General features: G+C 38.9%; 5 protein-coding genes across 5 annotated transcripts; 3 read left to right on the forward strand and 2 right to left on the reverse strand.

Annotated features, from left to right (window-relative positions):
• Positions 1-77: 77 nt before the first annotated feature.
• LOC137730505 (transcription factor bHLH90) lies at positions 78-2,774 on the reverse strand. The gene is made up of 8 exons (XM_068469494.1): positions 2,543-2,774; positions 2,263-2,442; positions 2,100-2,187; positions 1,701-1,769; positions 1,129-1,611; positions 809-1,042; positions 531-707; positions 78-396 (listed from the first exon to the last, which is right to left on the reverse strand). The coding sequence occupies exons 1-8, from the start codon at positions 2,647-2,649 to the stop codon at positions 304-306; spliced, it is 1,431 nt and encodes a 476-aa protein (XP_068325595.1). The 5' UTR covers positions 2,650-2,774; the 3' UTR covers positions 78-303.
• A 1,908-nt stretch (positions 2,775-4,682) lies between these two features.
• LOC137731399 (uncharacterized) lies at positions 4,683-5,228 on the reverse strand. Its single transcript, XM_068470507.1, has one exon. It carries the CDS (start codon positions 5,226-5,228, stop codon positions 4,683-4,685), a length of 546 nt encoding a protein of 181 aa, XP_068326608.1.
• Positions 5,229-7,393: 2,165 nt separating this feature from the next.
• Positions 7,394-8,669, forward strand: LOC137731401 (glucan endo-1,3-beta-glucosidase-like). The gene is made up of 2 exons (XM_068470509.1): positions 7,394-7,514; positions 7,693-8,669. Exons 1-2 carry the CDS (start codon positions 7,394-7,396, stop codon positions 8,667-8,669), a joined length of 1,098 nt encoding a protein of 365 aa, XP_068326610.1.
• Positions 8,670-9,961: 1,292 nt separating this feature from the next.
• Positions 9,962-12,807, forward strand: LOC137731809 (probable nucleoredoxin 1). Its single transcript, XM_068471035.1, has 4 exons — positions 9,962-10,172; positions 10,751-11,230; positions 11,349-11,828; positions 11,996-12,807. The coding sequence occupies exons 1-4, from the start codon at positions 10,059-10,061 to the stop codon at positions 12,659-12,661; spliced, it is 1,740 nt and encodes a 579-aa protein (XP_068327136.1). The 5' UTR covers positions 9,962-10,058; the 3' UTR covers positions 12,662-12,807.
• A 2,554-nt stretch (positions 12,808-15,361) lies between these two features.
• Positions 15,362-17,296, forward strand: LOC137731810 (probable nucleoredoxin 1). The gene is made up of 3 exons (XM_068471036.1): positions 15,362-15,611; positions 15,878-16,357; positions 16,493-17,296. The coding sequence occupies exons 1-3, from the start codon at positions 15,516-15,518 to the stop codon at positions 17,120-17,122; spliced, it is 1,206 nt and encodes a 401-aa protein (XP_068327137.1). The 5' UTR covers positions 15,362-15,515; the 3' UTR covers positions 17,123-17,296.
• Positions 17,297-18,018: the final 722 nt, after the last annotated feature.

Consider the following 18,018-nt stretch of genomic DNA (forward strand, 5'->3'; position numbering starts at 1 on the left):
CTCGGAATGTATCAATCATATGAATTTAGCATTGATTAATCGACGATGCAATCATTAGCAGAATATTTTACTGTAATTGTACTTCATTAGACCCAGTAATCTATTTTTAAAGGTCCTTGAAGAATGAGTTTGCTCATATATGAGGAGATGAAATGGAAAAACCTGTCATGTTGGCCTCCAAAACTTCCATACTTCCGACGATAAATGAAAGAAGAATAATCTTCCATACTTTGACATGGCTAAAGGAGCTGTTTAGATGTTCTTGGATGAAACCTTTGGTATTCTGAAATCAACGATAATCGATCAGATTATCCCTTTATGAACAGTCTGATTTGTCTCCCTTGTTAGCTGGATTAAACTGTCTCTCAATTTCTTTGCCTGAATGTCTTTGTTTGCCTGTGGATGAACACAACAATGCAATGTGTATTTAAGAAAAATGAGCAAAATAAATTGTTCTTACTCACTCGATAAGTCATGATTTCTTATGAAAGGTTCAAATACAAGATGAATTTTCTTTATTGGAATATTACCTCAACCTTGAGAATATTTAGGACATTTCCGTCGAATGTGGTGACATTGGCATCAACAACTTGAAGTCCTAAGGAATCCATATTCTCCATCAACCTTGCAAACCCGCCTCGGTTATGCTCAGAGAACAGCTTAATCAAGCAATCTCTTTTGCCAATCTGGTTCACTTCCACTTGCACCTAAGAAAAAGCAGGACATAAATGAACTGAAACGTATCTAGTGTGTAAGTTGGATGTGAAAGCTCAAGTAGGTGCGATGATAAATTAAAAGCTATGCATACAACGGTTGGACTTTTTCGGACAAAACTGGAGGAACTCTTGTTTTGCTCTGCAGAAGTCAAGCAAATTCTGCCTTCTTTTCTCTCGTCCAAGGCCAAAACTTTCATATCCGCTTTGGTCTTGGTGAGGTCCTCCTCTTCATCAAGTTCCCTGAGCTCATCTTGAAGTTCTTTCTCCTTCTTCTGCAACTCTTCTATATATTCAATAGCATCTCCTACAATAGCAGCTGTATTCATCTACAATAATTCAACGGACGGATGATAAGATCAAAAGATAAATAAAAAGCAAAGAAAAAGTATTTCATAGATAAGAGGGTCTCAACCTTGGTTATTTTCGGGACTAGAGAACGCAGAGCAAAGAGCCCGTCTTTGATCTTCGTCCTCCTATTTCTCTCAGCTATGAGATTCTTGGATCGGTAGTGCCCGCTTTGTTTCCTGTTAACCTTTGCATTATGTTCCTCTTCCACACTGACACTGCCACTGCCCGAAGCAAAGCCTGCTGGTTGCTGGAACAAGTTGTCGCCACACTTGGGCTTTTTAGAGTGCGAAGACAGCAATGGATGTTGATGACTTGAAGGGTTCGAACCACTGGATGATCCCTCAGGGCAGGAGGTCGATGGGGAAACTGAGGGGAAAACGTGTGGCCTAGGAATGACGCTTGCAAAACTCAAAGAAGGTAGCACCCTTTGTGGTTCACTAGCATTGAGGCTCACACTGGCATAATCATGTGCAGATATGACTTCTTGTTTTACAGAGACATTAAATGAAGCCATAAACAACTCTACCATCTTTCGATTTTCTGGAATCTGAAAAGCGAAATGTACGCTATTCAAGTTGGAGAAAATGTATACCGCAGTCTGAATACAATTAGAAAAGACAGGAATTAAAATCGTACGTTCTTTGTGGAGAAGAGCTCAATAAGGCCACTAAGCATTGGGATCAATACTCGGGTTCCAGTTGAATCCTGTCAAAAGTAAGATTATTCCATGTTAAGAAGAATGTCCAACTCCCACCCAGTGTAGGAAAACATCTAATGAGCTGTTTGGTTTCCGGGAAAATTAGGAAACGAAACAGAAAATGAAAAGATCATTTTTCAGTAAACAATTTAGAGAGGCACTTTCAGAAGCCTGGAGCTGGGGGTTTTCTCTGTTTTCACTGAAAACAATGCAACTATTTGAATGATTGTGACCAACCTCGAAAGCCCATATTTTAAAACACAAAGCCTACGTACTGTTTGGTTGCCGAGAAAAAGTGATGAGAAAAGAAAAAAGTGAGAGACTTGTGGGGTACCCACGTGAGATTGAGAAGGATTTGAAGCCGAGGCATTGGGATGCCCACAGAGCCACCTGGGTTGCATCGATATCACCACCTCCGTATGAATCCTGCGTTTAATCTCTCATAAGCAAAAACACAAACACATAAAACGCAACCCAAAACAAAGAGAGCTAAAAGCTTACCCAGAATACAGAGGCATGGAACAAGGAAGCTGAGCAAGCGCCTCACAAGCCTTAGTCCTGATCGAGTGCTTCAGAAACCCATCTCTGCAAACCCGAGTCTCATCGCTCTCTCCTTCTTCCACTTTGACAGTACCGCCGTCGTACCCGCCGCCGCAGCAGCAACCCATCAGCTCAATAAATCTGCAAATTTTCAATAAGCACATAAAAAGTACAAATTCAAACCTTTAACGAAAAGAAAAAAAAAAAAAGATTGGACGTGGGGTTCTGGTGGTACTATTACCTGGAGGGGTCGTCGCCGAGTTTCCAGACGACACAGTAGTCCCATTGCTTGGCTTCTACGAGGGGTCGAAGCCTTTCCATTGCTCCCTCCAAACCTATCAATCTCATTGATTTTCCTTCTCCTCCTTTTTGTGACGGTTTACTGTGACTAATGGGTTGGAGTGGTGAGTCCACGCTAATGAATTTTGGGGTAGATGGTACACGACAAGGCTAACAAACTTCTCTCTGCTTTTGGAATGGGGACCCTGGGAGTGAATCGTTTTGATCAGAGGGGCAAATCTGTGACAGTGGCAATCTGTACCACCGGCAGAGAGAGAGAGAGAGAGAGAGAGAGAGAGGGACAGTTTTGACTGACTAAAGCCAGTGTCCAGAAAACGACCACCGAATGGTTCAAACGATCCCAATGGAATTGAAAGCTACCCTTAACAGCAACAGGTAAAAAAGATACTAAAGTGTTTCTTTCTTGGGTAAGAAGAATCGAAATGGTTAATAAGCAATCTATTTTTAAAGTAAGATAAGACTGCGTACAATAGACGTTTTCATTTGTCATTCGTAAAGTAGAGAGTTTTATTAGCTTAGAGTCATCCTTTTAATAAACAAAAAGGGTCTAATCTTGAATCATGACAGTCGAAATGAATGAACTTACATCAATTAGATTAATTGGTTGTGTTTGTCCCCTTCACTTAAGTTTGAATTCCCTCAAACATATTTTGGAACATTGCATTGTCTAAAAATAATACATAAATGCAAAATAGAACTTGGTAAAATCGTCGGGTCTATAGTCATAATTTTTCCAAAACAATCATTTCTTGAGTAAAAAAAAAAATGCAGGCTCATCTCTCATGTATGTGTGGTGAATTGGGTTCGGTACACGTAGCATTACAATTTTTACACTTTCCTTTCTCCCGTGCACTCAGCTTTCTTGTTAAACCTTGATTGAATAAAGCAAAGAAAATTAAACAGACAAAAATAAAGATAGAGTGCATAATGAAAAAACGAAAGCGTGAAAATCACTAAAATTTATGTAAGAAGCGTGGTAATGCAATATTTTGAGGTGGAAATATTGAAAGAAACCCAAATGTAATTGTGGTGGAGGATAAAAACAAAATTTAGGAAAAAAAATATTAGCTAGAAGGTACATATCATCTCAGTATACGTTGTCCGTCTTTCGCCGGACGGTTACAATTCTCTGATAATTCCTCAACAGTACTGTTTGAGGCAGTTGTGTACAGATGAAGCCAGTCATATAATTGGGCCTCTTACTGGGTCTGGGCTTAAGGCCCAGATACATGATGACAGCCTACTTGCTGTTTTATACATACACATAACATCAGCCTAAGCCCAAGTTCCATGAAAGATTGGGTATATTTGCAGTGAATTTATTCAAGGCTTTTGAGAAAAAATGATCATATGTATAATTTCTTACTTTAGTCCATGACAATGAAAATCGATACGAATTATCTTTGAATTTGTCCACCGTAAATCATTTTGATTATTTCGTAAAAAATCTTCTTACGAACTGTTGTTGCTTGTTGGTGAATTTGTCGTCAATATAATTGATCGGGGCATGGACAGTGGTTGGTTCCATTTTGTTTGGGCGGAAATCTGAAAATGGAGAAAGACTTACCTACAATTTTCAGGATGCAACTGTGGCATTATAAATTAGTAACAAGATGCCGCGTGTTTTAAATTTCTCATATGACATTGAATGGTTGGTTTGAGACACTTATCTTCTCGTCCCTGTTTTAAACAACTCTTTCACTTTAGAATAAGCCCGTTGCATTTTTTTAGTATAACAGTCACGTGATATTACTAATACATGTAACGATCAGGGTTTTCCACTTTCATTTTTATGAGAGAAGTTATTTTGTTTTTTTATCTATGCAAAGAGTGTAGATCATTGATCAACGTTTTGGCCTTCTGTGATTGAAGATCATGCCATGCCATAAATTTGTACACTAGTCCATAATATGCCACAAACCTTTTAACATTACCTATATTAGCACTTGAAGTTTCAGAGTTGGAAACAAATTAAAAATAAAAGAAAATAAAAAAAAATAACACGAACGTAGAAAACAGGAAGATTAATTTAGAAAGGAAAGCCAATCCAGCTACAACAAGTTACTAAACTGATCATCATTTCATCCACTGGCTCTGGGATCTCCCCTTCCTACGTGATGCTCGCCGTCGCCGCCAGGATGCTGGTTCATTTCACCCTTCATGTGATGATCCATTTCACCATTTCCGTTATGATGTGGTTTGTTGTGATGATGATTCATGGATCCTCTGCCCTCTCCTCTGCTGCTGCTATTAGCATTCGGGTTTTTCCTATCGAATCCGAATTCGACGTCTGCTACTTTCGGGCCTGCTCGAAAGCTTGGAGCCCTGCCAAACTCCATGTGATGATCTCCACCACCGCCATCAGGACGGCCAGCTTCTTTCTTGGGACGAAAGTTATGCTGCGGTTGCCTATGGGGTCTCGAGCTGTTGAGGCGGCGGTTGCAGAGCCTTCCTAGAAAGCAAGCGATGGCAGAGATGACGATTATAACGGCCAGCACGATGAAAACAGTCCCGAATGAGCCGTTTGAATGGTGGGAAGATGAAGGCTGCTTGTTGACATTGTTAGGGTAAACAAGAACAGGGCCAACAGGCGGCTGCTGCGGCTGCTGGGGCTGCAAGGAGGACATGATGATGGTATGGATAGGATAATACAGAGGATATGGGATTTAGGGATTCATTAGTGTTAAAGTCTCGGCAGGTCTTTGTTCTTTGAGTGCAGACAAAGGGAGAGAATTGGGTTTACCCATGGATCAAGCAAGAACATTAATATGATTGCATGTGAGATTGGGCCATGCGAATATTAATATTAAAATCAACATAATATGAGAGCGTGTCAGCCTACTATACATGGCCACGATGGTATTATCTCGTATTTCCGTTTCATGTCATGTCGTATTCTTTCGGAATCATACAAATTTTTCTTGTTAATTTGACGTATCTTCGTATCGTACCGTATCTTCTGTTCATATCCATGCATTATAGTCAACGGTGTGATGAATTTTATGTGGCTAAATAGCGTTACTTTAACACCGGGATTCAATTGTTTGGTATTTGTGTTAAAAAAGTAGGAAATTAACTTTCTTTAATAAAGAGACAAGTAAAGATATTCCCTGTTGATCTCTTTACTGTGGAAGAAGGAGCTGCGAGAGATTGCTTTGTATGGAGAGAAAGCAAGATTTTGGAGCCTTTAGAGTTTGGACAGTGCATTGGTGTTTCTCAGAAGGCCCCCTTGAGAAATAAAAGTAGCATTTGTTTGCTAGGGAATCGCATAATTGAGCATATGATTGGAATCAATCCAGCACATATCCATCTCAACCTTTGATCTGGGAATATATAAGTACATCTTTCCAAACTGTTATTGCACTTACATATGATTGTTTTAATATGTTCATCCAAAATTATTTTACCCAAAAAAAAAAAGATAAATGCTAAAGAGACTCTTTAAAAAAATATGACTTCATGAACTATCTGTCATCTAATTTTTTTTTGTCAATGTTTTATAATATTGATACGAGAGTTAATGTTCAACAGTGAGGTGGCAGAGAGTCCACGAAGAGTTTTACTTTGAAATAATCTCCTTAGCATTTCTCAAAAAGAAAAAAATGTTCATCCAAAAATCATTTAGGGTGCAAATTTGAACATAATAATTGTCAAGACATCAACTTGTTTGAAAATTTGTTATTTGTGGTGAATAAATAAGTATCAAAGTGAGACTTTACAAAAAATAAATGAAATGGTATTTTAAAAATTGGTGCTTTTAGTGCCAGCCTTTATAATTTAAAATATCATGAAGCATTTTACTCAGTGCTCACTCATTGCCATCTTTATTCCCTTTTTTTTTTTTTATAAAGGAACGATTCTGCCACGTGGGTTCAGTTTGGATTTAGGTTATTATTATTATTATTATTATTAGAGAAAAGCTAAGAGTGTATACACATTATATGTGACACTAATTGGGAATTGTTATACTCGTTTGAGAAGTACACAATTAAAATTTTGAAGTCTCAATAATTGTTTCTTATTTTTATTTTGTCATGACGTTCATCAATTAATATATAATGCAGTACTATAGTAACGTACGAGGAAATAGAGTTAGCTTAAGAGTGATCTGTTCACTCGAAATTTGAAAATATGTCATTAACGGGTCTAATCCCTACCTCAACCCTTTCCTTAAACCTACCATGTAGAAAAGGAATGTCTTTACATCTAACACCTCCTAAGTTCTAACAAACATAATAAGCCCTGGCATGGTTTGAATGTCAAAAAATCAGCTCAAACGTGTGACTCTAGTCAATCCTAATTTTATTTCAATGGGCGCTGGCTGGTCAAAAAGTGTGTTTATCCAAACACTCAAGGTTACTGTGGGACCACATATAGAAACAGCTCAATTACGTGATTGATTAAGTTATTTCTGAGTTTTTTGTATTTAGTTTTAATTTAGCTTTACAATAGCTAATGCACATAATCTCATTCTTTATGAGAGTGTCTCATCAATGATGTAAGTCAGTTGTCGTATCAAATTTTTTTTTTTTTAAATCCTTCAATAAGAAGATGAGAAACTGTAATTTAGTAGGTGAAACAAGCAAAATCATGACCAAAACATGGTCTTAAACTAGAAAGCCCAAAACGAAAGCACAAACTACTTTAAAACCAAAATCAAAACAACATAATTAACCGAAACAAATCATAGCTTAGCATCCCAATTTAATTAAAATAAATTTCAGCAAGCAATTAATTAAGTACTAACTCTGCATATCAGCTTGATTGGGGTCAATTCTTCAAATTAACTAAAATGCCAAAGAAATTTGATCATAATCATCTCCTCATCCTTCTCTATCTTCTCTCACACTCATTAGGTAAAATTCATATTCATTCTCTTTTGTCTATTACTTTCGTTGATACGATTCAGGAAGGTAAGAAGCAAATTGGGATATCGAGTGTAAAGAGAAAATACTCTTAGTAAACTGAGTTATAAACGTCAATCTAATTTTGATACAAATATATATAGTTGCATGAATTTATGCATGGCAAGGCATGCACTAAATAACTAAATTAAGTTTCAATAAACTGATTTTGTAATTACATTTGTAGGTTCAGCAGTAGCAGAACCAATTGGAATTTGCTACGGCCGAGTAGCCAACAATCTCCCGCCACCCTCCACCGTCCTCGAAATCCTCCAAGACAACGGAATCTCATCCGTCCGCCTTTTCAACACCGACCCCGCCATCCTCAGCTCCTTCTCCGCCACCCCAACAATCCACCTCACCATCGGCGTCCCCAACGAACTCCTCCCCACCCTCGCCTCCTCCTCTGTCGCCACCACCCTCGACTGGCTCCAATCAAACATCCTCGCTCACATCCCCGCAAACCAAATCCGTTACATCGCCGTTGGCAACGAGATTTTCCTTAAAGACCCTTACTACACTCCCCACGTCCTTCCCGCCATTCTCAATCTTCATCAAGCCCTCCAAACCCTAGGCCTTGACAATTCCATCAAGCTCTCTTCTCCACAAGCCGCCTCCGTTCTGTCCGCCTCATACCCTCCCTCCTCAGCCTCCTTCGACCCCTCCGTCCAACCCTCTCTCCTCCCCCTCCTCCGCTTCCTCCGCGACACGAACTCTCCCTTCATGGTCAACTCCTACCCCTACTTTAGCTACCTACGCAACAAGAACTACGTCTCTCTTGAATACGCGTTGTTTCGAGCCACCAGTGAGGTGGTTAACGACGGCGAGTTGGTGTATAGTAATCTTTTCGACGCGAGTGTGGATGCTTTTGTGAGCGCGATGGAGAGGGAGGGAGTTGTTGGAGTTCCCGTGGTGGTTTCGGAGACGGGGTGGCCGACCGGCGGAGGGGAGGCCGCTAGTGTGGAGAATTCGAGGGCGTACAATGCGGAGGTGGTGAGACGGGCGGTGGAAGGGGTTGGGACGCCGAGGAGGCCGGGGGTTGGAGTGGAGGTTTTCTTGTTTGATTTGTTTGATGAGAATGAGAAGTATGGGGAAGAATTTGAGAGGCATTTCGGGATTTTTGGGCCTGATGGGCTCAAGGCTTATGACCTTAACTTCAACTAAAATTATACAATGTAATGCATCTACAGAACCACAATAAAATTACATCGCTGTAATGGGCTAGTCACAACTAGATATCAAACTTATCACAAAATACATATTTCATTTACAAAAGTCGAATCTGATACCTTATCCAACCAAACGCAGACAACTACCAACAAACCAAATACTAGGTATGCCAGATTGGGCTCTTGTCAACAATCAAAACGGGCCAAAGCCCATAAAGAGCACGGGTTTTAATTTTACGCTTGACGACCCGGAAAGGTCAATGATTCCATCAAGTCGATGTTGATGATGTTGTGGTCCAGGTATACTCTGTTTTTTTTTTCCAATGTTCACACTTGGAAACTTAAGTACGAAGATTGCAATTGTGCCTTAAATAGACAAGGTGATGTCAAATAGACAATATGTGTGCCTTAAATAGGCTTTTATATAGAAAAACGTATACTTCTCTGCTAAGGTTAAGGATTGTGAAAATAGCACATGCTACACAAGGCTGGCAGCACAAAATTCAACATCTATTGGTTATGGATGCCTATTTCTTCAGTGGAACATCCACCTTTATAATACAAAATAATAACTTAACTTTTGTGACCTAAATTTAAACCACAGATAGAGAAAAAAAGACATGTACAGAATTTTGAACACGTCTTTCTCTCTACTTTGCATAAAATCCAATAGAAAACATAAAGTTACAAATTTTTATTAGTGATGGATTATCTGGCTTTTCTTCCCAAACTCACAACATTATAGGTTTAATCTCTTTTACCATTTGGATTAGTATACAATTTCGTTTGTGCTAAAAAATAAATTTGAGTTTAACCAAATTAAAAATAAATTTGAGTTTAACCAAACTAGCAACAGTTTCGGTTAAAAAGAGAATGTGGCTGCTTTTTGGTTTGACATCAAACCAAATACTAGGTATGCCAGATTGGGCTCTTGTCTACAATCAAAACGGGCCAAAGCCCATAAAGAGCACGGGTTTTAATTTTACGCTTGACGACCCGGAAAGGTCAATGATTCCATCAAGTCGATGTTGATGATCTCGTGGTCCAGGTACACTCTGTTTTTTTTTCCAATGTTCACACTTGGAAACTTAAGTACGAAGATTGCAATTGCGCCTTAAAAAAACAAGGTGATGTGAAATAGACAATATGTGTACAGTGACAATTAAAAATTTCTCGAGATCTGAGTGGGGTGACGCTGACGCGTACATGCTGACGCATCCAACGGAGCTCGTACGCAAACCTATGCAAGAGAGAATTCTAGACTCCCTCGCAATATAAATACACCCCACCATGGGTTTCCCCCACACTACTCGCTTTCACAATTCACACGACCTCCGGTGAATTCGAAGTTCGAAATCCCTACCTAACATCCTAAAGATCAAAAATGTCGGACGGCGAAGTTGAAGCTGCCGAGCTGGTCGGCGCCGAACCCCACGACTTTGTCTCGCTTCTTTCGTCTTCCGAGAGGGACTTTCTTGTCCGTAACAATGGTGATCAGGTAAAATTTCACCTATTTTTTTCGATCCTCTGTTGGGTTGAATTTTTATTTCTGCGGTTTACTGAACTGAGCATTTGTTTGTGCAAACTGAAGTTATGGGATTGCTTAGGGACCTTAGCGTACGATCTGGGCTGTTTCCCTCTCGACTTTGTGGATCTTTTCCATATCAAAACAAATTCTCGGATTTTAAGAAAAACTGATTTAAGATGAATTCTTTTTGGTTGTTTTGGGGAAAGATGGCAAACAGTCCCTAAGTTCCTCAACCCCTCCAACTATTTGATACATATTGTTTTACTAAACTGTCTTTAATTTGATTAATTTCGAACAGGGATGATGTTTAAGTGATAATTATGAAAATAAACGGTTTGGATTATGATGTAACTACTGTCTTTGAATTGTGATTTTTTCGGAACCATGTATCAACTTGAATAGTGATTGGTTTAGAGAGACTAATTTCAAAGGCTCGCTGAACTATCTGGAAAACAAAATTTAGAGGTGTGGAGGGGTTAGTTTCGATCGTTATATTGGCGATGGGATGATATAAGAGAGGAATCATATGTCAAGTTTTGGATTTGCAGATTAAGGTTGAGAGCTTGAAGGGGAAAAAGCTTGGGCTGTATTTTTCTGCATCATGGTGCGGTCCGTGCAAACGATTCACCCCAGCTTTGGTTGAGGCCTACAATGAACTCTCTCCAAAAGGTGATTTTGAGATTGTATTTATCTCCGCTGATGAAGACAATGAGTCATTCGAAGAGTACTTCGCGAAGATGCCATGGCTTGCAATTCCGTTCTCTGATTCAGAGGCGCGCGATCGCGTGGATGAGTTGTTCAAAGTTAGAGGGATACCCCATCTTGTGATCCTTGGCGAAGATGGTAAAGTTTTGAGTGACGGTGGAGTTGGGATTATTCAGGAGTACGGAGCTGATGCGTACCCTTTTACGCCGGAAAAGTTGAAAGAGCTGAAAGATCAAGAAGAAGCTGCCAGAAGGGATCAGTCCTTGAAAACAATCCTGGTCACCCGCTCGCGCAACTTTGTAATTTCAAATGATGGAGAGAAGGTAAGTTTCAGTGCTGCTACTTGTTTATGAAACTGACTTACTAGTATCGTATTTTTATGAATTCTGCATGAATTGTTGCACAATCTGAATTTTGTTATTGATGTGTGCATAAATCAAGGTGCCCGTTTCTGAACTAGAAGGGAAGATAGTGGCTCTCTATTTCTCATTGTTCTCGTACGGTCCGTGCGTAGAATTTACTCCAAAACTTGTGGAGGCTCATGAGAAGCTAAAAGCAAATGGAGAGAACTTCGAGATTGTGTTGGTGCCACTTGATGATGATGAAGAATCATTCAAGCAATATTTGGAGAAAATGCCTTGGTTTTCTTTACCCATCGGGGACAAAAGTGTACAGAAGTTGGCTCGGTACTTTGAGCTCTCAACCTTGCCCACAGTGGTTGTTATTGGGGCAGATGGTAAAACACTTAATGAGAACGTTGCCGATGCCATTGACGAGCATGGGAGTCTGGCTTACCCCTTCACACCAGAGAAGTTTGCAGAGCTCGTTGAGATAGAAAAGGCAAAGGAGAAAGCTCAAACCCTGGAGTCAATTTTGATTTCCGGGGATCGAAATTTTGTCATTGGAAAAGATGGAACTCAGGTAAGATATAGGTTCCCGTTTTATGGTTTATACTGTGATTCTTTTGTGTAATGTGAGGACAAATGCCCGAAGATGGCTTCTTTCAGGGCATGTAATTTGTATGTGCGTGTGCATCTGTGTGTTTTCTGTGGCAATAAGTGAATAACAACTATTATTTCTGCATTCAGATCCCTGTGACAGATCTAGTGGGGAAGAACATTCTCCTGTACTTCTCAGCTCACTGGTGCCCTCCATGCCGTGCCTTTCTGCCAAAACTTGTTGAAGCCTACCACGAGATTAAGGCCAAGGACGATGCATTTGAAGTCATTTTCATCTCCAGTGACAGAGACCAAAACGCATTTGATGAGTTTTTCGCCACAATGCCATGGCTTGCTCTTCCCTTTGGTGACTCAAGGAAAGCCTTGTTGAGTCGCAAATTCAAGGTCCAGGGCATCCCCATGCTCATAGCAATCGGTCCTACTGGCCAAACCGTCACAAAAGAAGCAAGAAATCTCATCACGCATCATGGGGCAAATGCTTATCCTTTCACCGAAGAGCGAGTGAAGGAGATTGAAGCGGAATTTGAGGAGATGGCAAAGGGGTGGCCTGAGAAGTTGAAGAGTGCACTCCATGAGGAGCACGAGCTTGTGCTCTCCAAGCGTAAAGCTTTTGTGTGTGATGGGTGCGGAGAACCGGGAGGGGGGTGGTCATTCTACTGTAAGGAGTGTGATTTCGATCTCCACCCGAAGTGCGCGTTGGAGGGAGATAAAAAGACCGAAAACGGTGCCAAGCAGGAAGAAGAGGAATCCAAAGAAGGATGGGTTTGTGATGGTGGTGTTTGCACAAAGGCTTAAGAAGTATGCATCATGTTTGTGTAATGTGTGTGTGAGATAATAAGGCTTGAAACTGCATCTAGCAATTAGTGGCTTGTTATGTTGATGTCGTTTCAGATGGTGTAATATTATAATTATCATTATAAGAGAGTGTGACAAATTAAGAACTCTACGGTTTTTATTTTGCTTTAAGTACTTTTTTATGCATTAGTTATCAGAAAAATATGTGGAGTGCTACTTAAGCGTTTATTGTTACTTTTTACATATCTTGTTAATTATTTTTAATCATCTCTCACCTTTTGTTTTTCGGTCATAAAGTCCACAAATGAGCTCCTCCCACCTCCAACAAAACCAAAAATGCTACTTACTACAGAAAACACTAGGGATACGGAGGTTTGACCCAAACTCGTCTCCCTTCTCTTTACTCTTATTTTCATGCCACTAATCCGCTAACAAAAAGGGTATCCAAACATACTGGGTGAGAGAGAGAGAAAGAGAGAGAGGGAGAGAAAAGCGATTGGGTGAGAGAGACAGAAAATTGATCAAGACTCGTTTGGAAAGTACTTATAAATGATCAAAAACACTTTTAGAGAGAGAGAGAGAGAAGCGATTGGGTGAGAGAGACAAAAAAAAAAAAAAAAACGAACCAACGAACCGAACTGAACGTCGAATTGGAGCCAAAGAAATCAAACCGGAATCTTTTGGTTCGGTTTCGATTTTAGTGATTCAGAAATCGAACCGAACCAAATTAAATATGTATTAATTTTATTTATTTATGTTGGATACAGTGTTCTAAAAATCGACGGCCAACCATTCCGATTAAAGTCAAATTGTTTCATAAGTTGCAAACCCATTCGATGGTGCCTAAGCAAGGGTCTAGACGGGTTAGGCGGGCTAGGCGGGGCTGGACGGTTGAGAGATCTGCCTGGACGATTGAGTTTATCCAAAAAAGAATTGCATCCAGAACGAAAAACGTAAAGTCTGATGGCCACCGACAAAAAGATGCATTAGCAGGAGCAACGGGTGAGAACATGAAGACAATAAATAGTTTAAATGACATATACTATACGTAGTCATTTGCTATAGCCTATTTAAGTGGACCCGCAACTTTCCGTTTTCCAAAGCTAAATGGACTTCAAAATTTAATGGCCTTCTTGACCAAACCAAAAACGTCCAAAACAACAATACGACAAAAGAAAGTTAATGGGCTTCTTCATTTCTAGTTTTTTATTAGACTTAGTGGACCTACATTAAGTTTTTAATATTTGAAAATTTCAAGTATAAGAATGTAATTATTTATATGTTTTATAGTAACTTCAATAAAAAAATAAAGAAATATATATACATATATGTAATGTCATCCAATTTATAGGTTTTCTTCTAAGTAAAAATAGACACTATTTTTATGAGATATAATAATTTACTTAAATCCGCCTAGCCTACTTAATTCTTGCCGCCTAGATGCTAGGTCTCAGCTCGCTGTCCGATTAGCGCTTAACGTTTTTTAGAACATTGGTTGGATGTTTATTTTGCAAGTACAATTTCAAATAAATTGTTCACCTAATTTTAAGCTCAAATATGTTGAAAGCCCTTTCTTCCTTTTTTTTTTTTTTGTTTTTTTGTTTTTTTTTCTCTCAAGTGCTATTGAAAACTCTGCTAAGGTTTGAAGACAAACCGTAGAGCACATAAAGCGTGGTGGAGGCAGGCAAGGAAGGCTTGCTGTTTCTGGTTTTGACACGAAAGAAGAGAAATACAACAAAAGCTACCCCAACTTTCAACAAACAGGGCTTAATCTCACCATCATTAGAAGCCATAATTGCAACTCATTAAACCAAATAATTTAGAAAATAATAATATTTTTCAATTTAAGAAAAAAAAACTGAACCAAACTGAAATCAAACCCAAAAAATCCAAAGGAAAATTGAACCGAATAGTAAATTCATTTTGGTTTTTGGTTTCGGCAAAAAACCAAATCAAATGGAACCGAACCCACCCCTAATATGAATTGGCTACAATACTTACATGTATTTAATATAATCATCATTTCGAGTCTTTGATGGTCAAACAATGGTTACATTAAGTACATATACTCGCATGAATTCTATATGATCATTAGATGTTGATTGTATTAAATACATCTAAATATTGCAGCTATTTCCACAACATACGTATTTCAACAATAAAAAAACTTGCATTTACATGATTTTACTGTTATAGTTGTTATATTTAATTTTCACAATTATTAAATCTTTTATTTTCAACCCTTCATTTTTCTTACCGCTCAGTGCTACGATTTTCTGCTTTCGTAAATTCAACAAGAGCTACTATTTTTAAATAAAAAAAAAACTATAATCTAGTGGGATTTACATTTAGGGATGATAACAAAGAATAATAATTGGCTACTCAAAAATGAGTAGAAACTCCTATTTAAAATTCCTCAAAATTGTTCGTTGTCAATTTATAGAACTTCGTGTTTATAATCAGAACCGTTCTTAGTATAAATCATGCTATAAAGATCAAAGATCGCCTATGCAAAAAATCAATTAAAATTAAGATTGTTTAGTGATTAAACTGTTTAAAAACAAATAAACGGTATCGATTTCATACTCATCTTTGAGTAGCCAAGTATTATCCCGTAACAAAAAGAAGCATCCAACTGAAACTCGAACTTGGCCGGCCACCTCGTATATTTATCGTTGAATTACATTTAGGGATAATAACAAAAGAAAGCATTCAACTTAGCTGGCCAGCTCGTATATTCTCAGTGGTTACTTGTGCCCTGGACGATCCTTTAAAAGGTCGCAAACTCTCACCACCAAACTTGAATTTACCAAACTTTAATTGCAGCACTCAGAGATAGAGAGACTCAGTAAGCATGGCTGACGGCGACGAACACGGCGTCACTCACGACCTCCTTTCTCTCCTTTCCTCCGCCGACAGAAACTTCCTCATCCGCAACAACGGCGACCAGGTAAAACTAAAAACCATTATATTTTCTCGTCAAAGTTTCCGACGGTATGTTCATTAAGATCGCAGGAAACTACTTGTATTTTGTTCGTAAAGTATTAAAATGTTAATCTATATGTAATTATAATAGCAACCCAGGTGATTAAATGCTCGGGAATTGCCTAGTTCAACCTCAAAATTTTGACTTTGGCATTTATGATAAGAAAGACTGATTGAGATGGCTGGTTTTTGATTTCTGGGTAAAAGGGTGATTTTTTGATGAATATGTAGGTTGAGATCAGTAGTTTGACCGGAAAGATTGTGGGGTTGTATTTCTCCGCCTCGTGGTGCGGCCCGTGCCTCCGGTTCACCCCAGACCTGGTGGAGGTTCACCAGGAATTGGCGGCCAAAGGCGACTTTGAAGTTGTGTTTATCTCTTCTGATAGAGATGAGGAATCGTTCACTGGATACTTCTCTAAAATGCCTTGGCTTTCGATTCCCTTTTCGGATTTGGAGACCCGGAAACGCCTCAAGGAGTTCTTCAAAGTCAGGGGGATTCCCAATCTTGTCATTATTGATGCCAATGGGAAGGTTTCTATTGATTATGGAACTAAAATTGTGAGGGACTACGGTGCCAATGGTTATCCGTTCACTGCGGAGAGGTTTGCAGAACTCGTTGAGATAGAAAAGGCAGAGGAGAAAGCTCAAACCCTGGAGTCAATTTTGATTTCCGGGGATCGAAATTTTGTCATTGGAAAAGATGGAACTGAGGTAAGACATAGGTTCCCTGCTTTTGTGATTTATACTGTGATATTCTTCTGTGTAAATAACTTGTATGTGCGTGTGCATCTGTGTGTTTCTTTTTGGTGGTAATAAGTGAATAATGGCTGTTATTTCTGCATTTAGATCCCTGTGGCAGATCTAGTGGGGAAGAACATCCTCCTTTATTTCTCAGCTCACTGGTGCCCTCCATGCCGCTCCTTTCTGCCAACACTCGTTGAAGCCTACCACGAGATTAAGGCCAAGGACGATGCATTTGAAGTCATTTTCATCTCAAGTGACAGAGACCAAGACTCTTTTGATGAGTTTTTTGCTACAATGCCATGGCTTGCTCTTCCCTTTGGTGACTCAAGGAAAGCGTTCTTGAGTCGCAAATTCAAGGTCCAGGGCATCCCCATGCTCGTAGCAATCGGTCCTACTGGGCAAACCGTCACAAGAGAAGCAAGAAATCACATAGTGGCTCACGGGGCAAAAGCTTATCCTTTCACCGAAGAGCATCTGAAGGAGCTTCAAGCGGAATCTGAGGAGATGGCAAAGGGGTGGCCTGAGAAGTTGAAGAGTGCACTCCATGAGAAGCACGAGCTTGTGCTCTCGAAGCGCACAGTTTTTGTGTGCGATGGGTGCAGAAAACCGGGAGCGGTGTGGTCATTCTACTGTAAGGAGTGTGATTTCGATCTCCACCCGAAGTGCGCGTTCGAGGGAGATAAAAAGACCGAAAATGATGGCAAACAGGAAGGAGAGGAATCCAAAGAATGATGAGTTTGTACAACAGCTTAAGAAGTATGTATGTGTAATGTGTGTGTGATATAAGGCTTGAAACTGCATTTAGCGTTTCATGACAAGCTAAGAAATATGTTTCCAGTTTAAAGTGGTGACTTGTTATGTTGATGTCGCTTCAGATGGTGCAATATTATAACTATTATTATAGGATGGATTGATAAACTAAGAATTTGACGGTAATTATTTCGTTTTTAGTTTTTTTTTGTTTTTTTTTTTTTTTGCGCTTTAGTTAGCAGAAAAATATGAAAAATGTTATTCATACATTTATTTTTTTACCGTTTACACTTCTTGTTAATTTTAATTTTTTATCATTAATCTTCTTTAGTTGAATTAATTCAACGATAAAAAAATAACGATAAATTGTCTAATATGACGATAAAAAATTAAATATTCAATGATAAAACATTTAAAAAATGTGTGATACGTAAAATTAAAATTAAGATATAGCAGTACCCTACCATGTCTCTCTCACCTTTTCTTTTTTCGCTCATAAATTCCACAAATGAGGCCCCCACGCCCCACCCACCCCATCAACACCCAAAAATGCTGTTTACTACAGGGAGCACTATGGATAAGGAGGTTTTGACCCAAACTCGTCTCCCTTATCTTTTCATGACCCAAGTTTGTTTGGAAAATACTTATAAATAATTAAAAATATTTTTAGAGAAAATACTTCTGAAACAAATTTTTATTAAAAATGTTAGTTAATCATGGAAAAATACATAACTAATGCTATTGAAACTCAATAACATTTTCGCTAAAAGCACTTTCAATTATTTAAAAGGAACCCAATAACATTTTCTCTAAAAACGTTTTCAGTCATTTAAAATCACTTTCTAAACGAGCATGAGTTCTTTGTGGATACATATATT

Source organism: Pyrus communis, chromosome 4 (genome assembly GCF_963583255.1).
Source record: "Pyrus communis chromosome 4, drPyrComm1.1, whole genome shotgun sequence".
Classification (NCBI taxonomy): Eukaryota; Viridiplantae; Streptophyta; class Magnoliopsida; order Rosales; family Rosaceae; genus Pyrus; species Pyrus communis.